At 64.6% G+C, this 25,607-nt stretch overlaps 1 protein-coding gene across 1 annotated transcript; it reads right to left on the bottom strand.

Moving 5' to 3' along the window:
• Window positions 1-838: 838 nt before the first annotated feature.
• LDB1 (LIM domain binding 1) lies at window positions 839-25,012 on the bottom strand. The gene is made up of 11 exons (XM_086467507.1): window positions 24,951-25,012; window positions 4,982-5,084; window positions 4,329-4,373; window positions 4,034-4,109; window positions 3,600-3,702; window positions 3,215-3,387; window positions 2,768-2,890; window positions 2,534-2,617; window positions 2,103-2,226; window positions 1,535-1,677; window positions 839-1,175 (listed from the first exon to the last, which is right to left on the bottom strand). Exons 1-11 carry the CDS (start codon window positions 24,973-24,975, stop codon window positions 945-947), a joined length of 1,230 nt encoding a protein of 409 aa, XP_086323633.1. The 5' UTR covers window positions 24,976-25,012; the 3' UTR covers window positions 839-944.
• Window positions 25,013-25,607: the final 595 nt, after the last annotated feature.

The raw sequence follows: 25,607 nt of genomic DNA on the forward strand, positions 1-25,607 counted from the left end.
AGACAAAAGTAGGAGGTACCGGGAGCCAGGGGTTGCAAAGGGGCCCCAGGCGGACTCACGTGGGGCGGGGGGAAACGCAGGGGCTGCAGGCAGGGAGCCAGGGCACCGGCTGCTCTGGCAGAGCCACGGGTCCTCCGTGCCCCCCTCCCCAGTCCCCCCAAGCCCCGCCACCACACACTTCTTATACAGAGTCCCCCCATGGCCCTGGGGGGCGAGGGGAAGAGGAGGGTGCAGGAGAGCGGGGAAATGCGACGGGGCCTTATCCTCGACACCGCCCCAGCGCAGCAGGATCCGGCTCCGCGGCAGAGCCGGCGGCACAGGGAAGGCTTTCCATCACCGGCCCCCCTGCCCAGCCCCAGGTTGGGCTGGGGCCGGGTAAAACCGCTGCAGGTGGCTGCCCAGCAAACCCCAGCCGTAGAACCCGGGGAAAAGGAGGAGGAGGAGGAAATGGATGAGGAGGAGGAGGAGGAGGAGGAGGAAGAGGAAGAGGAGGAGGAGGAGGAGGGTCTCTGGGCTGTGCCAGACCCCAACACACGGCATCTGCATGCCGCTGCCGGCTTCTCTGGTCGTGCCAGCCCCTGCCGACACCTCCCTCCTAACTCCCCCACTCAGCAGGCAGGGGCCGGGCAGACCGGGGTGGGGATGAGAAGCTCTCCGGGGAAGAAGCAGGGAGGAAGTTGGAGAAGGGGGAATAACGAAGCTACGGCCCCAGAAACCCACCCCTGCCCTGGGGTCCGGTGGGGAGGCAGGCGTGGGGGGAGCGGGGAGGCGGCAGGGGGAGAGGGCTTGGGGGCTGCCTGCTTGGCGCGCACCCCGGGCCGTGCCCCCCGTGGGCCGCGCGGCGCCGACCTGCCCCCAGTACCTCGCCGCTTCCCAGTCACTCTCCGTTGCAAATGTACAGGTAGATCGGTTGGGACTGAGTCCACGGGGCGGCGGGGGGGCTGTTACTGCGACGCCTGCGACGTGGGGTTCTCTGACTTGCTCTCCTGGCTGGAGGGCGGTTTGCTGTTCCAGGGGCTGTTGGCCCCCAGCGCCGGCGAGTTGTTGAAGCTGTCCTCGTCGTCGATGCCGTTGGCGGCGTCAAACTGCGTGTTCTCCAGCCGGGTGATGAGCCGCTCGTCCTCGTCCCCAAACTCCCCCCCCATCAGCGTGGGCTCACCTACCACCATCACATCCTGAAAGGGGAGACGGTCCCGAAACATAATCGAGGTGGGGGGAGCCCGTGCCGCCGGACCCAACCCCAGCACTGCAACCCCTTTCCCCAGCCGCAGGGCCACCGCCTCATCTCTGTCGCAGGACCCGAAGCTCGGGCATCGCTGGGGGCAGCACATCCTCACCCCCTCGCAGAGAAGCAAAGCAGCTCAGGGAAGGCAGCTGGGACACCCCTTCCTTCTTCCCATCACCCAGAGAGAGCCGGCGGGGGCTCGGCCAGGCGGTCCCCAGGGGTCTCCCCCTAGCCAGTCCCAGGGGCAGGGAGCCCTCCCCTCCACCCCGGGGGAGGAAGAGAGAATGGAAACGGGATGCTTACAGGTACCTGACTGGACAGGGCAAAGGTGCTGGCTGGGCTCTTCTTCTTGCTGTTGCTGTTGTTGGTGTTTCCCCCACCGGAACTCATGGTGCTGCCCCCCGACATCTTCCTTTTCCGGCGCTTGCTGGGCTGCTGCCGTGCTGGCTCCGCTGGCAGATGAGGGAGACGTGGTCAGTCCCAACGAGAAGGAGCCGGTGCCCCCCAGCCCCTTCTCTGCAAAGCCCCCTTCTCTGCAAAGACCACATCCCCCCCCCCCCCCCGGGGCAGCATCACCACCCTCCTCCTCTCTGCAGCTTCACTGTCCCCCCAGCACAGGGGACAGAAGAGGGTGCAGGGAAGATTTCTGTCCCTCCTGTGCTTTCCACAAGGAGCTGGCAGCCTGCAGCCCCACTCTGCCCCAGCAGGAAGGCAGGCCAACAGAGACAGAAGCTGGATACCTGACTCACTACCCCCAGCCTCACAAGATGAGGCCAGGGACAGGCTCTGGGGCTGGGAGAAGCACGCACGGAGGGCAAAGCCTGAGTGGGCAGCCCCGGAGACCCGCAGGCAGCACAGCAGGCAGCGTGAGACTCACCAGGCGGAGCAACCATCCGCTGCCACTTCTGGAAGAGGCAAGTCTTGAGGCAGTCCCGGGGACTGAGGCTGTAAGTCTTGTGCCGTGACATGAGCTCCTGCATTGGTTCTAGGATTACACAGAGCTGCAGGGAGCAGACAGACATGGGGTCAGATCGTGATGCCCCAGGTCCCAGCAAAAGCCCCTCTGTCAGGCAGCCACCTGCGCTGCACCGACCCAAGCCACGCTGGGAGCCTGCGGGGTCCGGCAGACCCACTGCCCCATGGCTCTCTGCAGCCCCTCTGCAAGATCCCTCTCGCAGAGCCTGCCCCGCTGCCTCCCCATGCCCCAGGGCAGCCAGGCGTCGGGCCGAGGACGAGCACAAGACGTGGCCACCCGAGGTGTACCCCCAGGATCAGAGCTGCATCCCCCTCCCCTCCCCACATGCTTACTCGGAGGTAGTTGAGTGTGGAGTTTGAGAGCCCACAGCGGGTGATGTTCTTAGATAACTGATCCAGCATCTGGGGGTCCTGTGCCTAGGAGAGAGAGGGACAGATGGTTCAGCCACATCTGGGCTGGGGACAGCCCTCCTGTACCCTGGCCTGCGATGGAGGGACAGGGTTGAGGTGCCCCCTACCTGCGCAGCAGGCAGAGGAGCTCAGCAGCCCTGTGTCACCAGTACTCACATGCATGGCAAGGATGCTGCGGGGGATGAGCTCTCGATGCTGGCGGATGCTGAAATGCCACGTCTTTATCCTCATCATGTCGTCGAACATGAACTCCAGGTAGAGCCGACCCTCCACACACACCTGGGCAGGGCGCAGGGTTGGTCACAGGCTGCCCCCACTTCCCCCAGCCCGGATCCCCCCGGGAACCTACTGCTGCACACTAGGACACCCTCCCAGTGGCTTAACCCTGCCTGCCACGAGACCTGGCACAAGCCAAACCCACAATGGCCAGGGGATCTCTGCAAAAAGAGGATGCTGCAGGGCTGGCTGAGGCATGTGGAATTACAGTGTGGCACCCAACGCTCCATGGAAATCAGTGTCCCTCTCCCTGTGGGACTGCAGCCACCGCAAGGACAGAGCGGACCACAGCATGAGGGGCAGGAGAGCTGTGGGTGCCCCTGGTACCTGGGTGAACATGGGCTTGCCATGCTGGGTGACCATGGTGCACTGGTCGCAGTCCAGCGAGACGAAGTTGTTGTGGAAGGACTCCTTGGGGTGCTTGAGCACGTAGTAGAGCTCTGTGGCCCCCCCTTCAAAGATGCTGCGGAAGTAACGGGGAATCAGAGTCCGGCCGATCGCTGGAGCGGGAGAAGAAGGAAGATAATGTCAGTAAACCTGGTTCACCCAGATGTGCCTTGGGGCTGCACAGGGAGCGGCCCTCCAGTCCCTGCCGGCTGAAGGTAGCTGAGCTCCGACACCCTGCCCGCATCCACCCCACTGCAGCACAACCACCGCATCTCCTGCTGGAAGGGCAACGGCCTGGGGAAGGAGGGCTCAAGCTGCTACTCACTGTATCTCTTTGGTCCATCCTCCAAGCAGAAAGTGATTGTTAACATGGCGTCATCCTCGAAGAACTCCGTGGTGAAGGCGTCCCACCACAGATTGTCACATTCCTGGGGACAGCGGAAAGATGCCAGGTTATGGGGAGAGGAGACAGACGGACAGATGCTGGCTGCCAGGCACAGCAGCCACACGCTCAGCCCACGGAGGGCTGTGCTCCTGGCTGGGCGCTCCAAGATAGGGATGATGAGCCCCACCCCTGCCAAGTGAGGGACAAGGCGCTTGGAGACCTGCACAGCGGGGCAGGACCCTGCTGCCAAGGGGATTCCCCCTGGAGCCAAGGCAGCTCATGAGGGCAGGCAGCGCAGAGGACCCCATCCCCAAAACACACACCTGGGAGCGTCCCCCTGCCCCTGGCCACCCCGCTCTCCCCGAGCTCCCCACCTCTGTCCAGTTCTGCAGCCGCTTGTTGAGCTCAAATATCCTGTAGTCGGTCTGGTTCCCGTACGGCGTGTGCCTCCTGCCCAGAGAGAAGAGCAAGCAGTCAGAGGGGGAGGCAGCCATGGGGTGGGGAGGGGTCCCGAGCCTGCAGCAAGGGGACACATGGCCTCTCCAGGGCTAGGCAATCTGAGCAACCGCCCCCAAACCCCAGCCAGCAGTGTGCCGGCCGCGCTGAGGCATCCCTGCCTCAGACGTGAGCTCCCTTCTCAGCAGGGTCCCTGCCAGCCCCCGTGCTTACCCGATTCCAGGCTCCAGGTATGTCGGTGGGTACATAGGAGTAGGTCTGGGGGGTGAAAGAAATGCAGGCATGTCAGCACTGGTGGGGGTCTCCCTCCCTGCCCACCACAGCTCCCCCTTCCCTGCCTCCAGCAGCAGGCAGTGGGGCTCGCTGGAGGCGAGACCCCACGCACGGTGTGGGCTGCACCCTGGCTGCTGACGTCTGACGGCCCCATGGTGTGACCTGCACCCCTTAAACTGAGCTCTACTTCACACCGGTGGCTGCTCCACCACACCCAGGACCTGGCTCATGGCTCTCCAGAGATATGCCCAGCTCCTCTGCAGCTGGGGCTGTTGCCAGGCAGGACGGAGGTTGGAGAAGGGGCTGTTGTGACAGGAGCCGGGAGCACTCCCTGTCGTGGGTCATCCCAGGGGCTTGGCCTGGCAATGGGCTTGGGCCTGCAGACCTCGAGGACCTGAGGGCTCCTTTCATGCTAAATATTCCCCTTTCTCCACCCAGTCCTGCCCGTGCCTGCCCCGATCCCCTCTCTGCCCTTGCACTAACTCAACTCCACAAGCCACAGTCTCCATATGCTGCTGGGCAGCCCAACAGGGAGACAGGGAGACTGCAGAGAACGCCCAACCTTGCAGACCCCTCCCCAGGCCTCAGCTCACCCCACATCTCGATCCAGCATGGTGCCCGGGTGGAAGGGGGGGAAGGCGTTGCCGTTCGGGGGCTCCTTTGGCGAGTACAGCTTGAATGACTTAGAGGAACAGCCTGGAGAGAGAGCGGGGACACAGGTCAGCCGGGAGCACCTCGCAAGGACAGACACCCTGCTGCAAGGAGGAGGAGGAAGATGAGGAGGAAGGATGTAGGACCAGCCAAACCCCCATCAGCACAACCCCATCCCTCCTTGGCTACCGCCCCCTGCTGATGGCAGCCCAGCCCCTTCACCCCACACAGCTCCAGGCCTCCCCTATGCAGGATGGGACTCACAGGGTCAGGGCTCTCAGGATCAGCAGCTGGAGGGGCCTGGCCCCATCCCAGGGATTTCCAACTGGTGCACAGAGTTTGTCAGTTCTCAGCTGGCCAGGCTCTTGGGGCAGTGCCCGAGAGGGACAGTCCAGCTGGTGAGCTGGGGGGGGGGGGGGGGGGCGTGGGGGGGTGGCTGGGCCCTATCCTCCCCTTAGCCCTCCCTCCTGCACCACTCCTAATCCCACCGACCTGACCTGGGAATCACACGGGATCTTTTCGCTGACCTTTCTATCGTCATGGCGACGGGTGAATAATCACCCAGAGGGACGGATGGCGGGTCCCCAGGCAGCCACCATCTGCTGCTCGGGCAGGCCACCAGCCACCCGGCTCCAGGCGGACGGAGAGATCCCACACACCAGCCCCCAGCCCTGACCAAACCACCCCAACACCTCGCTGCCCCCCGCAGCGCTGGGGCAAAGCACCAGGAGCCCACCGAGGGCCACGGGGTGCGATGGGGCGTGCAATGGGGCGTGCAACGTCTGCAAGCCAGCACCCATCCCTAAAAGCAACCTGGGGATTCCCCCTCCAGGCCTGCCAATGGGAGACAGGGACGCCTGCGGATCCAGCCGCGCTGGCACAGCCAGCCCCATCCAGGCTCCCACAAAGCAGCCAGGGGCTCCCACACTTGCCAGCCCCCTCCCGCTGCCGGGGCAGGTTCCCGGGTGCGGTGGCTGCCAGCACCCCTCCCCGAGCCCCACGGGAGCCCCGGCACGCCCCGCCGCCGGCAGGACCCGGCACGCTGGGCCCGGGCGCTGCCGAGGCACGCGGCTCCCCCCAGCAGGCAGCCGGGCAGACGGGCTGACCTGGATGGGGCGCAGCGGCGGGCAGGCTGCCAGGCAGCTCCGGCTCCACCGGCTCAGCCGGCCTCGCCACGCACAGGCATGTCTCCCCCCGCCACGCTGCAGGCAGGGGGCCCGAAGCCGGCCATGCCGGGCTGTTGGCCGCAGCCGGGGCCAAGGCGGGATGCCCATCTGCCACCCGCCCGTGTGCAGCCCCGGGTCAGGCGCTTCCCGACGCCCACGAGCCGCCGGGATTGCCACCCGGTGCTGCAGAAGGCGAGCCCAGCTTTGGAGAGGAGCGTCTGGCAGGCACTGGGCACTGCCAAGCTGCAGGGAAGGGCGCAGGGACACGATTGGAGCAGCCACTCAGCCGCGATGGATGCAGGAGGGGAGCATAAAGCACCAGGGTTAAGGAAAGCGGTGCCACCAGCACTGAGACCCAAGATGTCCAGCTCGTTGCGACCCGCTAGCCCACACAGGAGCCCAAATGACCAGGGCATCACCATCACCCTTGCCGAGATGCCTGGGACCCTGAGCCCGCAGCTGCAGAGATCACACATGTGGCTGAGCATGACAGCGCTGGTCAAAAATAGGGGGAGTCACCTCCCCAGCATTAAATCCAACTTGCAAGAGGGGAAATCTGCATTTCACTCCTTCATTCTCATCTTCTTGGGGCCTCAGTGACTTTCCACTGTGTCTCCCTGTGGCAGCCAAACCTAGCCTCTCCCCAGGACACACTGGTCCCACGGGGCTGGAGCCAGCCTGGCCGCTCCGCCAGGGGCTCACTGCTCCCGCCCGCCTGCAGCGAGGATAAGTGGGGCATGGCACAATTTCTCATACAGCTGCTAACAACGTCAGCCCCTTGTTCTTACCTAACATTTTCATAGATAAAAAAAATTTTAATAGGGAGGCTGGTGCTGTTATGAGGGAATTTTTGCTTTCTGCTTTAATCCCTGTCAACTTGTGCCTAATGGAAATCATAATTCAGCCAGAATTGCACTAGAAACACAGCATTTCCATTTCCTCCGCGATGCTGTTAAACGACACGATGTTGAAGTGTGCTTGATGCATAGGAAACTTCCCAAAAGCATGTGTCTTCTGTTGAAAACAAACCAATTCATTAGGCAGAGAGAGCAGGGGCTGGAGATGGGGAGCTGAACTGCTTGTTTCTGGTCACCATGTCCTTGGGGGCGTGGGGGAGAAAAAAATCAGACCCGGCAGGTCTCATCCTCTGATGCTTTGTTTTTATTCACCAATGAGAGATGGGAGGAAAAAGCCCCCACAGTTTCTTGCCGTCCTTGGTCCCCATCCTGCTTCTCAGGGTGCAGGAAGGTGTCCTGGGGTGGCGAGACCAGGGAGACACATCACTCCCCTTCCATTCTGCTTCTTGTGCTCTTTGCTAGCCCCCTGGAGAAGGGACAGCAGACGAGCTGGCCCACTGCTCCGACCCAAGCATCTATTTCCATCCTGGGCCTTCCCAAGCAGGTTAACATGGACATGACAGGCTTTTGGGGCTTCACTGGGTGACCTATCTTAGGATCTAGAGGAGTGGAGCCTGTTATGTGACCTCAGCAACACTGGCACCCTGACCAAGTATTATCTTTAACGCAGTGTAAAATATGTTACTGGACCAGTGGTTTGAAGTAACACCAACAACAGCCGTAGCATTTGAGACAGGCTGTCAAATTCTACACTCACTGTAGACACTCACACTACGTGCATTACGCAAAATAACACAACGACTTTAAAGCAGCAACACCAACTTTCACCCATACAAGGGTCATGCTGCCCGGTCTGGGAGATCCCTCCATCACCATCTCTGCCCTTCACGCCACCCCAGCTCCCTGCAAGGCCCGTCCCACCAGGCGCAGTGACCCAGACCCACAGGATGCCGCCCTTCCCCAGCCAAGCCCGGTGCTTGGCCCCAGCCGATCTCTCCCCATGCCCCTGCTCTGCCTCCTGCTTTGAGCATGGAGGATACGGGCAGGATCAGTGCAAGCAGGGATGCCGCTTGGCGGCTGGGCACATGATGCCCCTGCAGACCCCGAACTGACGGGAGAGGGATCCCGTGGCCATCCCAGGTGCTCGCCCAGCGCCACAGAAACACATGCACGGTCAGCGAGGGAAAAAAATCAGGCTGAGGCTGCAGCTGGCGAGCTACCAGCTTGGGCAGGCCTGGGCAAACAGCATGGTGCCCGCGGCCAGGTGGGTGGCTCCACGGCTCCTCTTCAGCGGGGAGGCGTGGGAGAAGGGAACCCCGCGGAGGGATGCCCCAGCTCGGCAACCTCTGCCGAGGCCAGGTCCCCGGCCGGGGGCAGGATGGAACTGGCCAGTGCCGCAGAGTTGCCACGAGAGCTCAGGCAAGGAAGCAGCTCCAGGCAGGCAGGTGCCTGGGGAAGGGAAGGAGGGTGCTCTGACAGTGACTCACGTACAGCCTGGCGCTGCCCAACCCTCTGCCTGCCTTCTCCTCCGCTTTTCCTGCCTGCGAGCTGCCAGCCCCGCGGGGAATGCTGTTCTGGTGCATTGCCCAGCAGGTTCACTGGAGCGGGAACAGTCAAAACTCAAAGCAAGCCCCCCAGCGCTGGGGAACGTCAGGTTTGCAAAAAGCCAAGAGCACAGCGGGCACCTCGAGGAGCCAGCACAGTCAGGAGATGGCACAGCACCGTGAGCTGGGACAAGCACTGGCCGGGGAGCTGCCTGCCTGGGAGGGGACACGCAGAGCTTTCCCTGGTGTCTGGAAGGGAGAAAAGCCCCTGCCTGCACTCCCCTCGCTCTGTCTGGCCAGCAAAGAGATGCCAAGGGCCAAGGCGGAGCCTACACCTCAGTCCTGCACCTGCGGTCATCAGCAGGAATTGGTGCTCCCTGTCCCAGAGAGGAGCCATCCCCGGCTGGGCATCCAGCACGCTTTCTGTGCGCACAGCAAAGCTCAGCAACGAGGCAGGGACGCCAAAGGCTGAAAAAAATAAATGATAAATGAAGAAACGGGGCTTGAAAGAGGCCGCAGGGTTACAGCTCAGCCAGGGAGCATCCTGCTCCTCCCAGGAGCCCAGGCGGCGAAGAAGAGGGGCTAGCCTTCGCGAAGGGTTGTCGCTGCTTCCCGGCATGCACCGTGCCTGCTGCTTCCTGGCTGCCTAACGAGGCTTTAAAGTGTAAATAGCGGCATTGTTTCGCAGGGCTGCCTCGCCGGGGTGTGGGAGCCCTGATAGCAGCAGGAAATCCTTCTTCCCAGCCCAGCCTCGCTGGCAGGGCTGCCGGGAGGGTGCCAGCCAGAACCGGGTGCAGGGCGGCATCTCGAATAATTCACATGGTTTTGCCCGGTGATGATGCCTGGGCGTCAGGGAAGCTGGCAGGGCTGGAGGACAAACACCGAAAAGTATCCAGAGCGAGTGGGACAGGCAGAAGCACATGGAGCAGTCGGTGGTCGGCCCCCATAAACCTGCCTTCACCTCTTCTTTCTCCTCTTCTTCAGAGTGGAGGGGATGGAGCGAGGCCAGTCGCAAACCCCAGTGGTGTTATTTAACCAACAAGGACCCAGGCAGCACACAGTAAGGCATGGCCCGAGACACATTCAGTGACAATTGCAACTTGCAGCATCCCCATTTGCTCTGAAAATGCAGAAGTGACCCAGCTGAAGCTCCCGGGAAACCAGGCTGTCCAAGGAAAAGAGAGATGGCACTCCTGGAGGAGACCATGGGACGATGCCACGGACCCAGTGGCACCCAGAGACTGAACCCGGCCACGACGCCACCTGGCCTTGTCCTGCACGGAGGCAAAACCCGCAACACCGCCTTGCCCTGATGCGTGCAGGGATTAACCTCTTGCTTTTCTCAAGCCACACATCCGAGCCGGCTACAGAGCTTATCTTGACCGTGAGCTGCCTCCCTGTCCGCACCACGTGGCCATGCATGGTGTCCCCGGCACACAAGCCAGCGGGGAGGGACATGTGCCCCAGCTCCAGGTCGCATCCTGCAACATCAGTGCAAAAGTCCCCCGCTGCAGCACACAAAGGACCCTGGACCAGCAGGTGCTCCTCTCTATAGACTGGCTCACGAACTCAGGGGGACGGCCAGAGAAGTAATTATTAGCTGCAGTTAATTATTATGAAGTGACAAACTTGATGCAGGCTGCAAGACGGCGCTTTCCGAAAAGCACTGGGTGAGGAGAGCCTGGGCCAGGACATGGGTTTGGGTGTCGAGGCTCAGAGCAGTCCCACAGCCTCAGCTCTGCCGGAGCCCAGGGTCTCCCAAGAAGGCATCCTGTGGAGCTGGGCACTCAGCGGGGATCCGGGGGAACCTCACTGTCCTGCGGTAACCCTGGGGAAGGCAGGAGTCTCCCCTTTCCCATTTTGGCCCTCAGATGATTCAAACACGTGGATGGGGATTTCTCCAGGAGGGAAAATGGGAGAAGAGCACGCCCTGCCAATTGCAAAACAGCCTGAAAATTGAATCACGTCCAAGGCTGCAAGCCCCAGATGCAATCCCACAGATAACCCAGTTTCAGCTCCACTACTATCAACTTACCACGAGGCAGTCATTTCCTGCGACTCTCGGGGAAATATCCCACTGTCCCTAATTACTCCTTTCGGCTCACCATCTCAAAGACGATCCATAATCAAACACTGCCGGTTTCAGCTTCAGGAACACACCTTTCACGTTTTGGGTTGCTTTCCCTCTCACCCAGACCCCTGCACCCTGGGGCCCTGCCACCCTACGGGGCTCCTACAGCAACCGGGCTCCCGTCCCTCCCACAGCACACACTCGGCAAACACACAAATGACGCAGTGTGGGAACCACGGGGCTGGAAAATAAACCCTTGTCAGCATCCTATGAAAAAAAGCCTCCCGACAAACTAGGATTTTCATCTTCAAAGGTTTTTTTTTAGGCTGTGCAGCAGCAAGGAAAAATTCACAGCCATAGCCAACCGCGGCGATAGCCCTGCAGAGCCCGCAGCCAGCATCTCTGCTGCTGCTCCCGGCTCCTTGCCCACCACACACGTGCCGGAGCAAAACCACACAGCTCCGCACAGCGCTGTGGGGCCGCTGCTTGGAGCAGCCCTCCATGGGGACAGGATCTGATCAGGAAGGCTGGAGCCGAGAGCCACAGGGCAGGGAAGCAGCAGAGAAGGGCTGAGGTCTGTCCCTCTGTCCGCAAAGGGGGATCCCCGGGCTGATCCCCTGGACCCGCAGAACCCCTAGGCCTCGGAGCAAGGGAGGCTGTCAGCCCCCACGTGGCGCACGGAGATCCATGATCCCGGGATGCAACGCTCCACCTCGCTCCCCACTGCTGCCAACGGCGCCGAGTGCTGCACGCTGGGACGCGTAGTCTCTGGAGACGGCAGCCCCGCCACCGACAGCCGCCTCGCTCCATGTTGCGTCCTAGGTGGAGCCCCGCAGCCCTGGCAGCTGGCCAGCCGCCCGCTCCACTCCGGGGGCAAGAAATGCTGGATAACTCCTGCTCCGAGGATGCGGTGGGAGCTGGCGCCTTCCAGCTGGCCACACCAGGGCGGTGCGTGCCTGGGGGGCAAACCTCGACACTGGGGTGCAGAGCTCGCCCCAAGGTCCGGACCACTCACGGATGCCCGCAGAGGGAAGGAACAGCGCAAGCATGGTGGGAACCTGCTCGCTGCAGCTTGCAAAGTACCTCCATCGCTTCTTCGAGCTGTCAGGGCAAGCCTCTGCCCCCACTGCTCAGGCTGAACTTCTCGCTCTTTAGGACTCTGTTTAAGAGGCAACCCAGGAGCAACTGAGCAAAGGACGGCGCTGGCAGCGCTGGGGACAGAGCAAACGTTTGTGGTTGCCGGACTCGCACCACGCTGCTGCGCTGGCAGCACGTGCTGTCGCTGGCAATGGGGCCAAGACCCCAGGGAGCAAAGGGACAGGGTACAGCCGAGCAGAGCACACCTGCCTGGTGCTCCCGAGGCACAAGCAACCCAGCCCGAGCTCCCAGCCCCAGCAGCACAGCGCTGTAGAAACCATCTCCACCATCGCAGCACAGCCCTGGGGAAACCCTCTCGGCCAGGCATCCCTGGTTGCAACACCAGTCCGCCCGAAACAACAGCAACCGGTGGGGCAGCAAACCTCACCGTGGCGAGCGTTGCAACCCACGAACACACACACAGGTGGTGCAAACAACAGCGGGAGCGCCCCGTCCCCAGGTCGCTTGGAGGACGGGAGGTTTCCCAGGGAGAGGACCAGGAGAAGCGCTGCGGCTGCTCCCCCACCATGCAGGACCTGGGGTTCGTATTTTTCACGCAAACATCAAGCTCACGCTGGTGCAGAGCTACGAGCATACGGAAGGCTGGCACGCTGGGAGAGACTGCTTGGGGACAAGCGCTGGTGCCGCCCTGCCAGCCATGGGACAGGGAAGGGTCCCTGGGGCTCAGCTGGTCCACCTCGGCCCCTGCTCCCGCATTACAGGGCGATAGTGAGGCTCGGGGCTGCCAACTCTCACCATTCTCTGAAAAGAAGCTGAAAGAGGCTTCAGGTCCCCAGCCCGGGGCACCTTTGATCACAAATGAACTTCTCTGGCTTTTCACTGGCCTCTTTCTATTTTACATGGACTGTGACCTGCTGCAGGAGAGGGGAAAAGTCCCCACCAAATGATGGCGAAAACCATGTATCACCACACCCTCCGGTGCCAGCCTGCCCTCCCTCGGATCACAACTTTTCTTTCCCTTTTTTGAAGCAACACAGCTTGCGCGTTGCTCTGCTCAGCACTTCTCTCGCCAGCCTTTAAGGCGCGCTCGGATCACAGACCTGGGCTTTCTACAAAATCAGGGGGCAGAGACCATGGTCAGTTCTCCAGTGAAAACCACAACTCTCTCACAAAAAGAACACGCCGAAACCTGAGGCTTTAAAGAAGGAATAAGGACATCCAAATTTGCCCACACTTACAATAGAAGTGGTAAGAGCCGACCCCTGACCAGCACTGGAAGAGTTGCTGCAAAACTGCCAAGACAAGGCGCTATTGAAAGCACAAACTGGGGAGATCCCGGGAAGGGGTGTTTGCTCCCACTCCTGCCTGACGTGCTGAGCACCCGTGCGCCAGCTCAGACCCTCCTGGTGAGAAGGAAGCAGCCGGGGGTTTGTGATGTGAGGTGGGTGCACCGCTCTGTGCCCCAGAAGGAGACTCCTCACAGGACCCCACAGCCTCGGAGCCCTTGGCTCGTACCTCACCCAGAGACTGGCCGCCGCCGCCTCTCATTTGGGCTCCTGCTGCGGCACCAGCCTTGGCAGAAGCCAGCGGCTGCTCCCCAGGCTCCTGCCGCGGTGCCTGGCCCCTGCCAGCCGGGGCTGCAGCGAGGGGATCAGCCGAGCAAGCCCCGGTGGTGCTGCCCCCAGGTGCTTATCTTATCGGCCCTCCCGGGCGGGTGGGCTGGCAGGGACCGCCGGAGGTCAGAGCCCGGCCAGCCGCCTGAGATCAGGGCAGCTCTGCTGAGGGGGGATCCAGGGGAACAACACCCCCAGATAAGACACCCCTCCGCAGCCCTGGCACACACGCCGATTCCTGAGTTTCCTCCAGTCCCGAGGATGTTGTGCTCACCCCCAGCCCGGCCCCCTGCTCCAGCTGCCCCGGACCGAGCCGGTGCTTTGTCTGCTGGGAAGGATGAGCCCCTGTGTCCACTGCCCCCTGATGCTGGATCCCCCGGCGGGGCAGCTCCTGCGAGAAGGTGCGTGGGCCCCCCCAGCGTTTGCACCCCTTGGACGTTTTATTCACTTTGAGGCACCCATGGGACCCTCCGAGCCGCAGGCAAGGCTGAAGTTGCAGCAGGCAGCGAGGCGCGGTGGGTGTGCAGCCCCCCGAGCCGGGCACCAGCCCCTCAGCCCCTGTGACAGCACGGGCGGGGGGACCGGGAGAGTGTGGGGCAGCTGTCAGGGGGCTCGGGCAGGGGACGGAGCCGGGGGAAGAACAAAGGGAGCTGCTGCGGGCTGGGATGGAGCAGGGCACGGTGGGGCACGGGGGCTGCCGGCAGCACCCCGCAGGGCTGGGGGTGCCTCTCCGAAAGCCAAGAACTGGGGAAAAGAGAGGGGTGCCAGGGGGACAGGCAGGGAGGCGGAGGAGGTACATGCTGGAGGGCCAGGGATGCACAGGGGAGCTGGGGGAGAGGAGAGGGACCGGGAAGCTGGGGACAGGGATGGAGCCGGAGCGGGGGGAGAAGGGGCGGGCAGCAGAGGGGGGCAGGCCGGCCGGGGGCTGCAGCGGAGATGCCGGGCCGTACGGGGGGCCGGGCGGGGAGCGGCGGCGCGGTGCGGCCGCGCACAACTTCGCAGGCGCGGGGGGCGGCGCGGGCGGGACCCCGGCCCTCCCCTCCGCCGCCCGAGCGGGGCCGCCACTCGGTGGAGGGGGGTGGTGGGAGGGGAGGGGGGGGGGGCAGGCCGGGACCGGAAAACTTCCGCGGGGGGGGGGGGGGGTGTTGAGTGGGGGGGTGGTGTGTGTGGGGAGGGGGGGGGCGGGGTGACTCACGGCGGCGGCGGCGGGCGGGGGTCCGGCGGCGGCGCGGGCGGCGGGCGGGCGGCGGGCGGGCGCTGGGCCGCCGCGGGGGCGGGGCGGGCGGGGCGCGGGGCGGGGCGGGGGCGCTTCCTTTGTCTGCGCCGCGGCCGGGACCACAATGGCTGCGGCGGCGGCGACCGCTCCCCCCCCCCCGCCTCCACCGACACCCTCACCCCCCCCCCCCCCCAACCCCAACACCTCGCTGCCTGCGGCGGGGGGGGGGGGGGGGGGGGGGGGCGCGGGGGAGCGGGTACCTACGGACCGGGGGTGACGGCCAAAAAGGGGGGAGGGGTGTCCCTGGAGAGCTGCCCCCCGCCCCCCCGGGCCGCACCAGCGCTCCCGGGGATGCGGGAGCCGGGTCCCGCTGAGGAACTCGGTACCAGCCGGGGAAGGGCTTCTTCCCCCCGCGAGAGTTTCAATAAAAATATACTTTTTCCTTAGTTTGGTTTAGGTTTTTCTTTGAAGTTTTTCAGGGTTTTTCTCCTTGAAACTTGTTTCCCTTTCCCCCAGTTTCTGGCGAGGAAAGAAAATACAACCGTTTCGTTTGGGAGGGGGTGTTAAAAATAAAACGTGCTGGTTTGCAATTGCCAGCAGACCCAACGGGTCTCCTCTCCTTGACAAAACTCCAATCTCTTCCAATTAGGAGTTTTTACATAAATTTTCATTTTTGTAAAAAATTCCAATTATGAAAATTTCCTTTACAAAAAACCACCATTTTTTGCCATTTCCCCCTTGCCCCACACTTGCCCCCTCGCGAGCTCCTGCTCCCTGCCCTGGCAAATCAGACTGGCACAGACCTATGCTCCCAACCCAGCTGGAGAGCCCACGGGCAGCGGGGACATGAGCCAGGACCCCAGCGCCCAGCCCGGGTGCCTCCCGCCCCGAGCCCCAGCAGCTCCCGGCTCCGGGTGGGAGAGCCGGGCTGGGCACCCGGGGCTGCCGTCGGCGCACACATGCACACACCGCTGCATCTTGCCCTGCACACGCAGGCTGGGGCGCACACCGACGGGCCGGCATGCGCTTGCATGTCTACCCAAACGCCTCTCGGCACACCCCCGGCCGGGGGTGCACCCACGCCCGGGGCACGCACACCTTCCCACACCCCCTCGCTCACACGGCCAGTCCTGCGCCCCGTCCCCTCCCCAAAACAGCAGCTGTGGGGTAATGCAGGCACAACCGGTCGGGTCCTGCCCAGCATGCCCGTCCCCCAGACGGCACACGCATGGCAGGTGCAAAACCCCAGCCATGAGGTTTCAAGGGTGTCCCCCCCTTCGAGCCTGGGCACCCCCAAAGCCCCACACCTGAGGACAGCACCCTGCTCCTCAACCTGGCGTGCTGCCGGCTGGGACCAGCATCAAAGAGGGACAGGCAGGAGCAGCTCTGCAACAGCATCCCCCTGCTCCTGTCCCCCACGCCCCTTGATCGAGCAAGATTACATCCCCACGCCATCGTGCCTAAAATCTCCTTCCCCTTGCATGCTAACCTGCATTGAGCACCACAGGGGCACATGGATAAACAGCAAAACTCTTTGTAAAACCCAGATAAACAGAGACAAAAACTCACTGTAAACCCCAAAACCTCGGTGAAACCCCGCTCTGTGAAAGGAACGTGCAGCTGGAGGTACCCACGCTGTCGGTGAGGCAGAAACTGAGCATGGGGGATGCTGCAAGCACGCTGCCCGTCCCCCTGCCAGCCCGCATCTGTGTGGCACCAGGTGAATGGGGCTGTGGCAGGCTGCCACCCACCCTCGTTAGGCCAATAAACCACCCCGGCTGTAACGCCGGTGACAGCTACGGGATGGCACAGCCCTCCTTGTCAAGACAGGCCATTAAATACAGCCCGCCTGCGCCCCGTTCCCGCTCCAGGGCTCAAGGATGCACGAGGCACAGCCAGCCACCAGCGCTCAACACCGCGCCGTTACTGCACAACACTGCAAAAAGGGGCGTTTTGCCCCTGTACCAGCAACTCCCAGCACTAATGCTGTGGCAAGGGGGATCAGAGAGAAGCCCCCACTCATCCCCAGGCTCCACGGCCTGATGCATCCACAGCAAACATACCCCAAGCAATTTATCCTGGGGCTCAGCAACCCTCCAGGACGACTCACGTGTCCCTGCTCAGCTCTGACGACAGTGCTGGACTGGTCCACGTGGCTGCAGCAGCCCCAGCTGTTTATGGTTATAGCCGAGTTAATAATTAAATAGATGCTGGATGGAGAGCAGAAGGGCTGGGATGCAGCTGGGAAGCGTGTGTGGCAGCAACGGTGGTGGGGGGAGCCCCTTCCTTGCAATGTGCCTGCGCCCACAGTGCGGGGGGAGCGGAGGGCGATGCCAGCTCCCAGGCTTTTTGTGATGGGGCACCGCATCCCCCGGATCCCAGCCTTCACTCTCCCCCTAGCAAGGGCCCCACGCCTGCTTGGGCTCCCCAAAGCCCAGCCCTGCTCCGACACTCGGTGTAGGTCTCGGCCAGGGAACCAGCAGCAGCTCGGGAGCAAGAATGAGCACAGGGACACATCCCGGACAGGCGGATGGGAAGAGCCCAGTGGGGACCGCGGCAGCCGAGGTATGGCCGAGTCTCTCTGATCCCCATGGCCAGGGCTCGACACGCCTGCAGAGGATGCATGAGGGATCCCAGGCGAGCAGGCCAGCAGAGGCAGGGCACGCTCACACGGACATGCCAGGGCCACGGCAGGCGCAGGCGTAGAGCAGGGACGCGAATGCACGCTTACATAAAAAATAATAATAAAAATCTGCTATCTCTGCAAACGGCACAGCCTGCACAGGGGGATGTACCGGCTCGGCACTTCCAAACCTCCTGGACTCGTCCAAATAGCCGTGAGACCAGGGCACTGTCGCACACACACAGATGGAGCCTGCAGTGGTGCTACATGGCACTGCGCACCCCAGAGCGCCCTCAGGAACACAACAGCCATCTCCCCCAAATCCCACCACCTTTCAAACAGAAATATGCTTTGCTTCCCCTAGAGCTATGCACACCCAGACCAAGGGGGCAGGAGGGGCCCCCTTTTTCGGCTGGAGAAGGCACAGCTCCATCTTTCCCCAGGAGAGAAGCTTGGGGGAGGCTGGAAACTCATCGGTGAGTCATGCCGGGCAGGCAGCAGATCCTGGGGGCTCCTGAGATTAACCCTTCAAAACCAGAACTGCTTCCAGACACCCAGAGGTAGGAGGAGAGCCCAGGGGCTGGGGGAAAAGCTGGCTGCCAGGGCAGGGTAGGAAGTTACAGGGTCACATCTCGAGCATCGCACAGGGGACGGAGCAGAAGCCTTGAGTACGCGAGACTGGACAAGAAGGAACCAAGAGCATGCATCTGTGCCGATCCCCTCCAAAACAAGAGGGGGTGGAGAAAGATTGCAGGGGGGTACTGGACCTTAAAGTGCATGGCGTCCATACGGGTTGACCACCCTCACATCACACCTTGCTCCAGCACAGCGATCGGCCGCAACACTGCCCAGCTGGCCGCAGGCTCCAAGGGAAAGGCACGATCTGCAGGCAGGCTTTGGCAGCTCCTGCTGGCAAGGGGTTTCCCCGTGGCACCAGCACCAGAGAAATGCCCCGCAGTGTTCCTGTGCTGTCCTTGAGACATCGCAACGCATGTCCTGCAAGAGCTCGGCCACCCGCAGCAGCTAGCCCCGGCCCCTCTGGCAGCAGCCCCAGGGCCAGCCTGCCAGAGCTACAGGGTTTTAAGGCTCCTCTGGAAGCTCCAGGTGGATTCTCTCATGTTACAAGAATGGTTCGTTTTACAGCCCCTTTCCTGGTCTGGGACCCCACAGCGGGGAGGGGGTGACATGCAGCATGGCTGCACAGCCCCACCATCCTGCTGTTCCCAGAGAAGGCCTTCGCCCCCCCCCCCCCCCCCCCCCCCCCCAAGGGGCAGGCACTGCTGCTTAAAAAGGCACAGCCCTCGACACCCACCCCTGCAGCTCCAGGGACTCTCACTCCAGCTGGGAGAGAACCCCAGGCCCTGGCCTGCTGCTTGCCCTTCATCCCCTCCCCTCTGCCTCCCCAGCCACATCGGGACCCCCAGCATCCCTACAGAGACCTGCACAGCTGGGAGCTGCCACCCACCAAAGGCCCACACTCTGGGGATAAGCACAGGGCTGGCATCCCTCCTGGTACCTTTGTGACACCATGCCCTCCTGTGTTGGAAGCCCTCCAGGAGAAGGCAGGGGACATCTCCCAGGGCCACGGCCACACGTGGTTGACTTGAAGCAGGTAAGTCTCTGCCAGCAGAGCCCGCCCCCCCTGCCACCCCCCACACGGTGCTGCCGAGCGCTCCGGAGCAGCTCTCCGAATATAGCAGCATCAAATAGCTCCATCAATAATGCATCGCTTCTGCTTCCTCCCGCTGCTGTGTTTTCGTTGCTAACATGCGTGTCCTTCCTGTTAGCGGCTGCCTCCTCCCCACCAGCTAGGCCAAGCAGGGACACAGCCACCGTGGGATGGGGACAGCAGCTCCCCCAGCTCCAGGTCCAACTCCGGCCAGGAGTGTACATCCAGCCCCATCCACCTCGCTCAGGGGCAGCCTGGGGTTCGGGAGGGACCTCACCACCCGTCCGAGCCTCCTGCTGCACACGCGCTGGCAGCAGGCAGCACGCTGTGGATGCCCAGAGGATTTGGCAGGGGCCACTGAGCTGGGAGGAGCGTGACAGCATCTCCCCAGCCTCGGCAGGGAAATGCCCCTCCGCAAGGATTTTTGGCACCCCCAGTCCTGACTCCAGACACCGCTGCCCCACGCGGGGCTCCTCCAGCAGCTCCATGCTGCCGCGCAGCGCTGCCGTCCCCAGCGAGAAGAGAGCTCCCGCTGCCTCGCTCCTGCCTGCCCCTGCCCGCAGCTGCCCCAGGCTCACCCCGGGCCGGTCGGTGCAGGCAGGTCGGGGTGCCCGGGCCTGCCCCGTACCCGGCGGAGCTGCGTGCCTGCGACGTGGCGTGCTGCCATCTGCTCCCCCCGGCGGGGAGGCAGGAGAAGGGGCAGGCAAGAGCTTGCACCCACCGCCCTGCAAGGGGAGCCCCTGCCCTCGAGAGGAGACCCCGGGGCTTTGCACAACCCTGGCTGGAGGGGGAGGCATGCGGCAGAGCAGAGGTTGGCGCAACCAGTTGCTGCAGAGCTGGGGGGCGTGGGAGCTTCCCCTGCCGTGGGGGGCTGACACCCCACAGGGTGCTGAACACCCCACCAGCCCTTGCCCAGCCCCGTCCCCGGCACAGCCGGGGTCCCAGCCTGGCTCAGGCGGCAGCTTCACCTGGGCTGCGCCGCAGAAACCTGGCTGCGCTCCCAGCACCAGCCCCTCGGCGTGTAGGAGGGGGGCTGGGGCTGCCGCTCCTGCAGAAAGCAGGGCCTCCCCCCCCGCACCGCAGGGCTGTTTGGGGCCGCAGGCGCCGTCACCCTGGTGCAGCGGGACCTCCGGGACCTGCCAGTGGGTACCACAAAGTCAGGGGCAGAGAGAGACCCCGCAAATAGGGAGTGGGAGCTGCATCCCACCGGGCCCCCCCTTGAGCGAGCCGCCGCAGAGGGGTGCGGGCAGGGCGTTATCGGCGCCCCATGGGCAGGGTGGGGTGGGGACCGGGCAGGGGCTGGCGCCTGCGGCAATGGAGATTACACCCCAGGTCTAACGTTCGCCCAGATCAGCGACCTGCTTGGGAGGGAAGGGGGCCAGCGGTGATGGGGGGCCAGTCTGACAGCGCGGCCAGGGGTGTGTGTCTCGTTCCTTCTGGCACCCACCGGTACCCCTGCCCAAGGGGGACACCCTGCACTGGTGCACAGCCCATGCACCCGCACCTCTGTGAGCACACGCTGCAGCAAACATCCCAAAAACTTGCCAGCACCACCCCTGCTGCAGACACCCCATCCCTGCCCAGCAGAACCCCCAGGACAGGGGCTAGGGGTTCTGGGCAGATGGCTGCCATCGTCCCCGCTCCCCTGGCAGCCCTGTCGGCTCCCCAGCACCCTCCCCCCCAAGCTTTGGCAGGAAACCACAGCCTCAGCCTGCAGGCAGGCCGATAACGGTCACCCAGCCCCATCCTGCCTGCACCCCTTGCCGCCCAGGGAGGGGGCACCCAGCCCAGCTGCCCCGACACCCCAACTCCCCAGGCACAAAGTAACGACGGGGTACACCCACACCATGCCCCGCATGGAGCTGGGGGCTCTCGCAGGCTGGGTGCAGGGCACCCCAGGACGCACCAGCAGCCGTCGTGCATGGGCACGTGTGCTCCCAGCGCGCTCCCGGCACGCCAGGCAGCCCCGTGTGTACCAGTAACATGGATGTGGCTGGGGAATCCCGCAGCAGAGGCGGGGGAGGAGAGGGCGGCATGAATCGAGCGAGCTAAACACGTAGGGGATAGGCAAGGGACGCCTGGGGTGCTGCCACTCCCATTCTGTCTCGGGGCACACAGCCACCCAGCCAGTGCCCTGCTGGCCACAAGCCTCCCAGGTCACAGGGACACCTCCCTGCCCCGGGGGTCCCACTCTGCTGGCCTGGCCGGCACCCACCCGCTCCCCAAGGGCGCAGCTTTCAGAGCAGCTTTGTGTTGAGCAGACAGCACCGTTTCTGGAGTAAACTCAGAGCCCAGCACAGACACCCACCGCTGAGCCCACTGGTACGGCACTAACCCATCCGCGCTCCTTCGGGCAAAGCCGAGCCAGCAGCAGGGTGAGCTCGCACCGGCCCCAACGAGTGCTGTGATGTGTCCAGCCTCACACCAGTGCCCGAAGCCCCGGGGAACCACCTCGCCAACCACCAGGTAGCCACAAGCCCACCCTGCCTTCACAAGAGCATGCCACGCACGGGCAGGCGACACGGTGCACGTGGCGTCTACCAGGCAGGCACTTGCCTGCACAGAGGGGTACGGGGCAAATGTTCCATCCAAGCATCGCTGGCAACATGACGAGAGCCTGGGCAAGAGCACACAGATGTGCAGGATGAGGCTTTGGGACACCCGCTGCTCCCTCCCCCCAGCATGCCCAGGTGCACCCCAAGGTGCCAGGCAGCCCCGAGGGGTGTTTTGGATCCAGAGCCCACACATTTTGGGGCTGCCGGACCCCCCTGCCGCAGCACTCAGCCCGCTCCCTGTGTCCCTGTCCCAGCGCATCTCTCATAGGAGGCATGTGGCACAGCTCGGCCTGGCGACGCCGGGGGACGCACGGTGCCAGCTCGGCAGAATGGTGGAAAACGGTAACAGGCTGTCCCCCGGCTGGGCCTGTCCCATCCCGGAACCCGACATGTGTGCGTTGGGAAGTCCTCCCTCCTGCCAGTGGGGTGCACAGGCAGGCTCCCTGCAAGGCGTCCCATGGAAGGTGCTGACCTCAGGAACGTCGCTCCTCTGCCGTGAAGCTGGAGCCAGCCCCGCAGGGAGAGAGCACAGCTCTGCTCCTCTCCTCTGCACCGACACCATCACCACGGGGGGCGGGGGGGGGGGGGGGGATAATGATAATTATAAAAATAATTTTTAAAAAAGCGCAGAGCATGCTGGGAAAGCGGTGCCCCTGGGGGTCAGGACCCCGCTGGGGCCTGGATCCAAGACCTGCCCAGTGCAAAGGGCTGAGCCAAGCGGCCAGGCTGACAGCCCTGCTCCGAGCGGCACCGGGGACGGCAGCACCGGCACCAGCACCGGCTGACTGCCACCGGGCCTCCGCCAGCACCACTCTGAGCCTGGCACGCTCTTCCTGCTCCCATCTCCAGTCCTGGGGTGGGGACTGAAGCCCCCAAAGCCCTCCACTGACTCCAGCAACTCCCCACCATCCCTAGGTGCAAGGACCGTGGCAGGTTCCCAGCTGAGCAGCCCCCCACCCACCCACCCACCCCTCAAACCTCTTTCGGAGGGGACAAGCAGCAGGGAAACATCCCCGGGGGATGCAAGAGGAGCTGCAGCAGGGCAGGATGCAACCCTGGGGATGGCTGGGAACGCATTCCCCCCCCCCACGGGAGGGAACAATTTCAAAGGGGGGCAGCCAAGACACCCCCCCCTCGACAGCAGCTCCCAGGCAAGAAACTCCTCCAAGTTAACGCAGCAGCCCCGAAGAGCAGCCTGGGCAGAGCGGCTCATTAAATGTTTCTGGCTGGCGGGAGGCCAGCGGCAGAGCTTGTTTTTTCTATATTCCGATAAACAGTCCGGGGAGGGGAAGGGGGAGGGGGGCGCAGGCTCTGGATGTGCCACCCAGCCCCAGCGGGGGAGCGGGGGGTGGCGGTGGGGAGGCAGGGGGCACACACGCGTGTGCACGCACCCGCGCGTCCTCCCCGCCACGGGGAAGCGGGCAGCGGTGGCGGCAGCGGAACACGCGCACACACACAGCACACGAAGCCATCCGCAGGGACGCTCCCAGCTGCGGAGCGACCCCACGGCCCCCCATCACCGCACTCAGGGAGGACAACCCCCCACACACACACTCCCCCAGCTTTGCGCCCACCAACATGGCGATGACATTCCCGGTGGCACAGGGCCAGCTCCCGGGGGACGCGACATGGGGCCTCGCCGTTAGCCACCGCTCTGCCTTCGCCCCCGCCGAGGCGGGACCCCCGCCAAGGCCGGCGGCTGCAGGGGGGGTGTCGGGGAGGGGGATCGAGCCTTCGGGTGCGGGGTGCCCGCCGAGGCGGGTGCTGTGGCTGCTCGGCCTGGCTCGCAGGGAGGTTCACGTGACTTTCTGCTTGAGGAAGCAGCGCTCTGGCAGCTTCCAGTGGGAGATGGAGGAGGAGGAGGAGGAGGAGGATGGGGGAAGGGGCCGCCTGCCTTCATGGAAACACGACGGAGAGGCGAAGGCAGCGCAGAGGCGGGGGGCCGCCAGGCAGGGGGACACCCCACCCCCCCCACCCCCTTTCCCCGCCCCGGGAGATGCAGCTGCAAACCCCTCAGCGGAGGGCAGTCCTGGGGGATGCACGGGCACCGTGTGCTGTCACAGCGTCCCGCTGCACCCCCGCAGCACCCCAACACCCCCAGCACAAGGGTCCCGGCTCAGCGGGAGGGTCTCTCTCGGGACCGCTGGGGCACTGGAAAGCTGTCGCAGGAGGTGGGCTGAAGAGCGTCCTTCACTGTCCCCCCGCAGGGACCCCAAGCGTCGGCTGCCTAGGGAAATGGCAGAACCCTATCCCCTCCTTCTGTCACCCAGTGCCACCGGGACTCCAGCAGTCCCCCAGGACCCCTGCCCTGCCTTGCTCCCGGCACAGCAATGTCTGGCACACTGAAGCAGGCAATGCATCCAGGCCAGCTGCCCCAAACCTGCCCCAGGCCCCAGGTGAGCATCCCGGCCGGGTGCTGAGACCTCACCAACTCGTCACACCCCCAGGGTACCTCAGCAGCCCTGCCAGCCTGCGGGGGCCAGGATGGGGAAGGAACCCCTCAGCCCACAATGGCCATGGTAGGGGAGCACCCAGCACCCACCGGCAGCATGGCCAAGCCCCTCCAGGGACCCTGTGCCCCACATCCATGTGGGGAGCAGGGGCACCCCACAGAGCTATCGCCCCAGCCACGGGGGCTGCTTTGCAGTCACCCCTTGCAGTGCCACCTGCACGCCTGCCCAACGCCCCTGCCCATGGCAGGGTCCCAGCCCCGGGGCTGGCACGGGCACCCACAACGTGGGGCCCCAGCACCCACGCTGTTCAGTCCCAGCCCTGTGAACAGACCTCAGCATCCATGCCATGGGAACCCCAGCACCCACGCCACGGGGTCCCAGCCCCACAGCTACACCCCAGCACCCACACCCTGGGGACTCCAGCCCTACAGCTAGACCAGAGCAGACACACCATGGGGACCCCATCCTCACAGCTGGACCCAGTGGCCACGCCATAGTGCTAGGACCCCAGCCCCCACACCTTGCTGATCCTTGCTCCATTGTTGAACCCCAGCACCAGCGCCACGGACACCCCCAGCCTCACGGCCAAACCACAGCACCCACGCTGAGGAGTCCCCTGCCCCACAGCCAGCTCCTAGCAGCCATGCCCTGGGGAACCAGCCCCACAGCCAGACCCCAGCCCCAACGCCATGGAGACCCCAGCCCCAACGCCATGGAGACCCCAGCCCCATAGTCTGCTCTCAGCAGCCATGCCCTGGGGACCCTGGCATCATGGCTAGACCAAGCACCCGTACCGTGGGGTCCCAGCCCCATAGCCAGCCCCCAGCACCAGTGCCGTGGGGTCCCAGCCCCATAGCCAGACACAAGCACCGATGCCGCGGGGACCCAGCCCCACAGCCGGAACCCAGTCCCCATGCTTTGGGGACCCAGCCCCACAACCAGACCCCAACACCAATACCGTTGGGCCCCCCGCCCCATAACGGGCCCCCAGCCCCACGAGCAGCCCCCAGCCCCACACCCCGGCCCCCCGCCGCCGCGGCACTCACCAGGGCATGCACAGCCCACTGACATCTTCACATGCCTGGCCCGGCCGGGGGTCGCTGCGCGCTGCCCGGGCCGCGGGGGTCTCGCATGGGCGGCGCGCCGCGGTCTCCGGCGCGGCGGTTGGCGGGCAGCCCCGCACGGCCGCGGGCACGGCCACGGCCAGGGACGGGCGGGCGGGGGCGCCGCGGACCGGCGGTGGCGGCGGCGGGCGGGGCGGGGGCCGCGGCGGCGGAGCGGGAGCGGGGGCGGCTGCGCCGGCGGCGGCGGCGGCGGGCGAGCGGGCGCGCCTCTGCGCGTGCGCGGGATGTCCCGTTTCCCCCCCCTACCCCTCCTTCCCGCGGGCGCGTGCGTGCTGCGTGTGTGCGTGCGCGCCCCCTCCCCGCCGCGCACGCACGCGCGCGCGCGCCCCCACCCCCCCATCGTTCCCCGCGTCAGCCCGAGGGCGGGTGGGCGCCGCCATGTCAGGCGCCGGCGCCCGCCCCCGCCCTGGGGGCTTCGTCCTCCCGCCCCCGCCGGGCCATGAGGGCACCCGGCCCCCTGGCCCGGGGCCGAGGGCCCCTCAGCCCTGAGGAGGCGGCCGGGTTCAGCGCTTCCCCCCAGGGTGTGGAGCCGCCAGAGGAGGGGACACCCCCCCCCCCGGGGAGTGGTGCCCCCAAAAC

This window comes from Leptosomus discolor, chromosome 6 (assembly GCF_034619465.1).
Source record: "Leptosomus discolor isolate bLepDis1 chromosome 6, bLepDis1.hap2, whole genome shotgun sequence".
Lineage (NCBI taxonomy): Eukaryota > Metazoa > Chordata > Aves > Leptosomiformes > Leptosomidae > Leptosomus > Leptosomus discolor.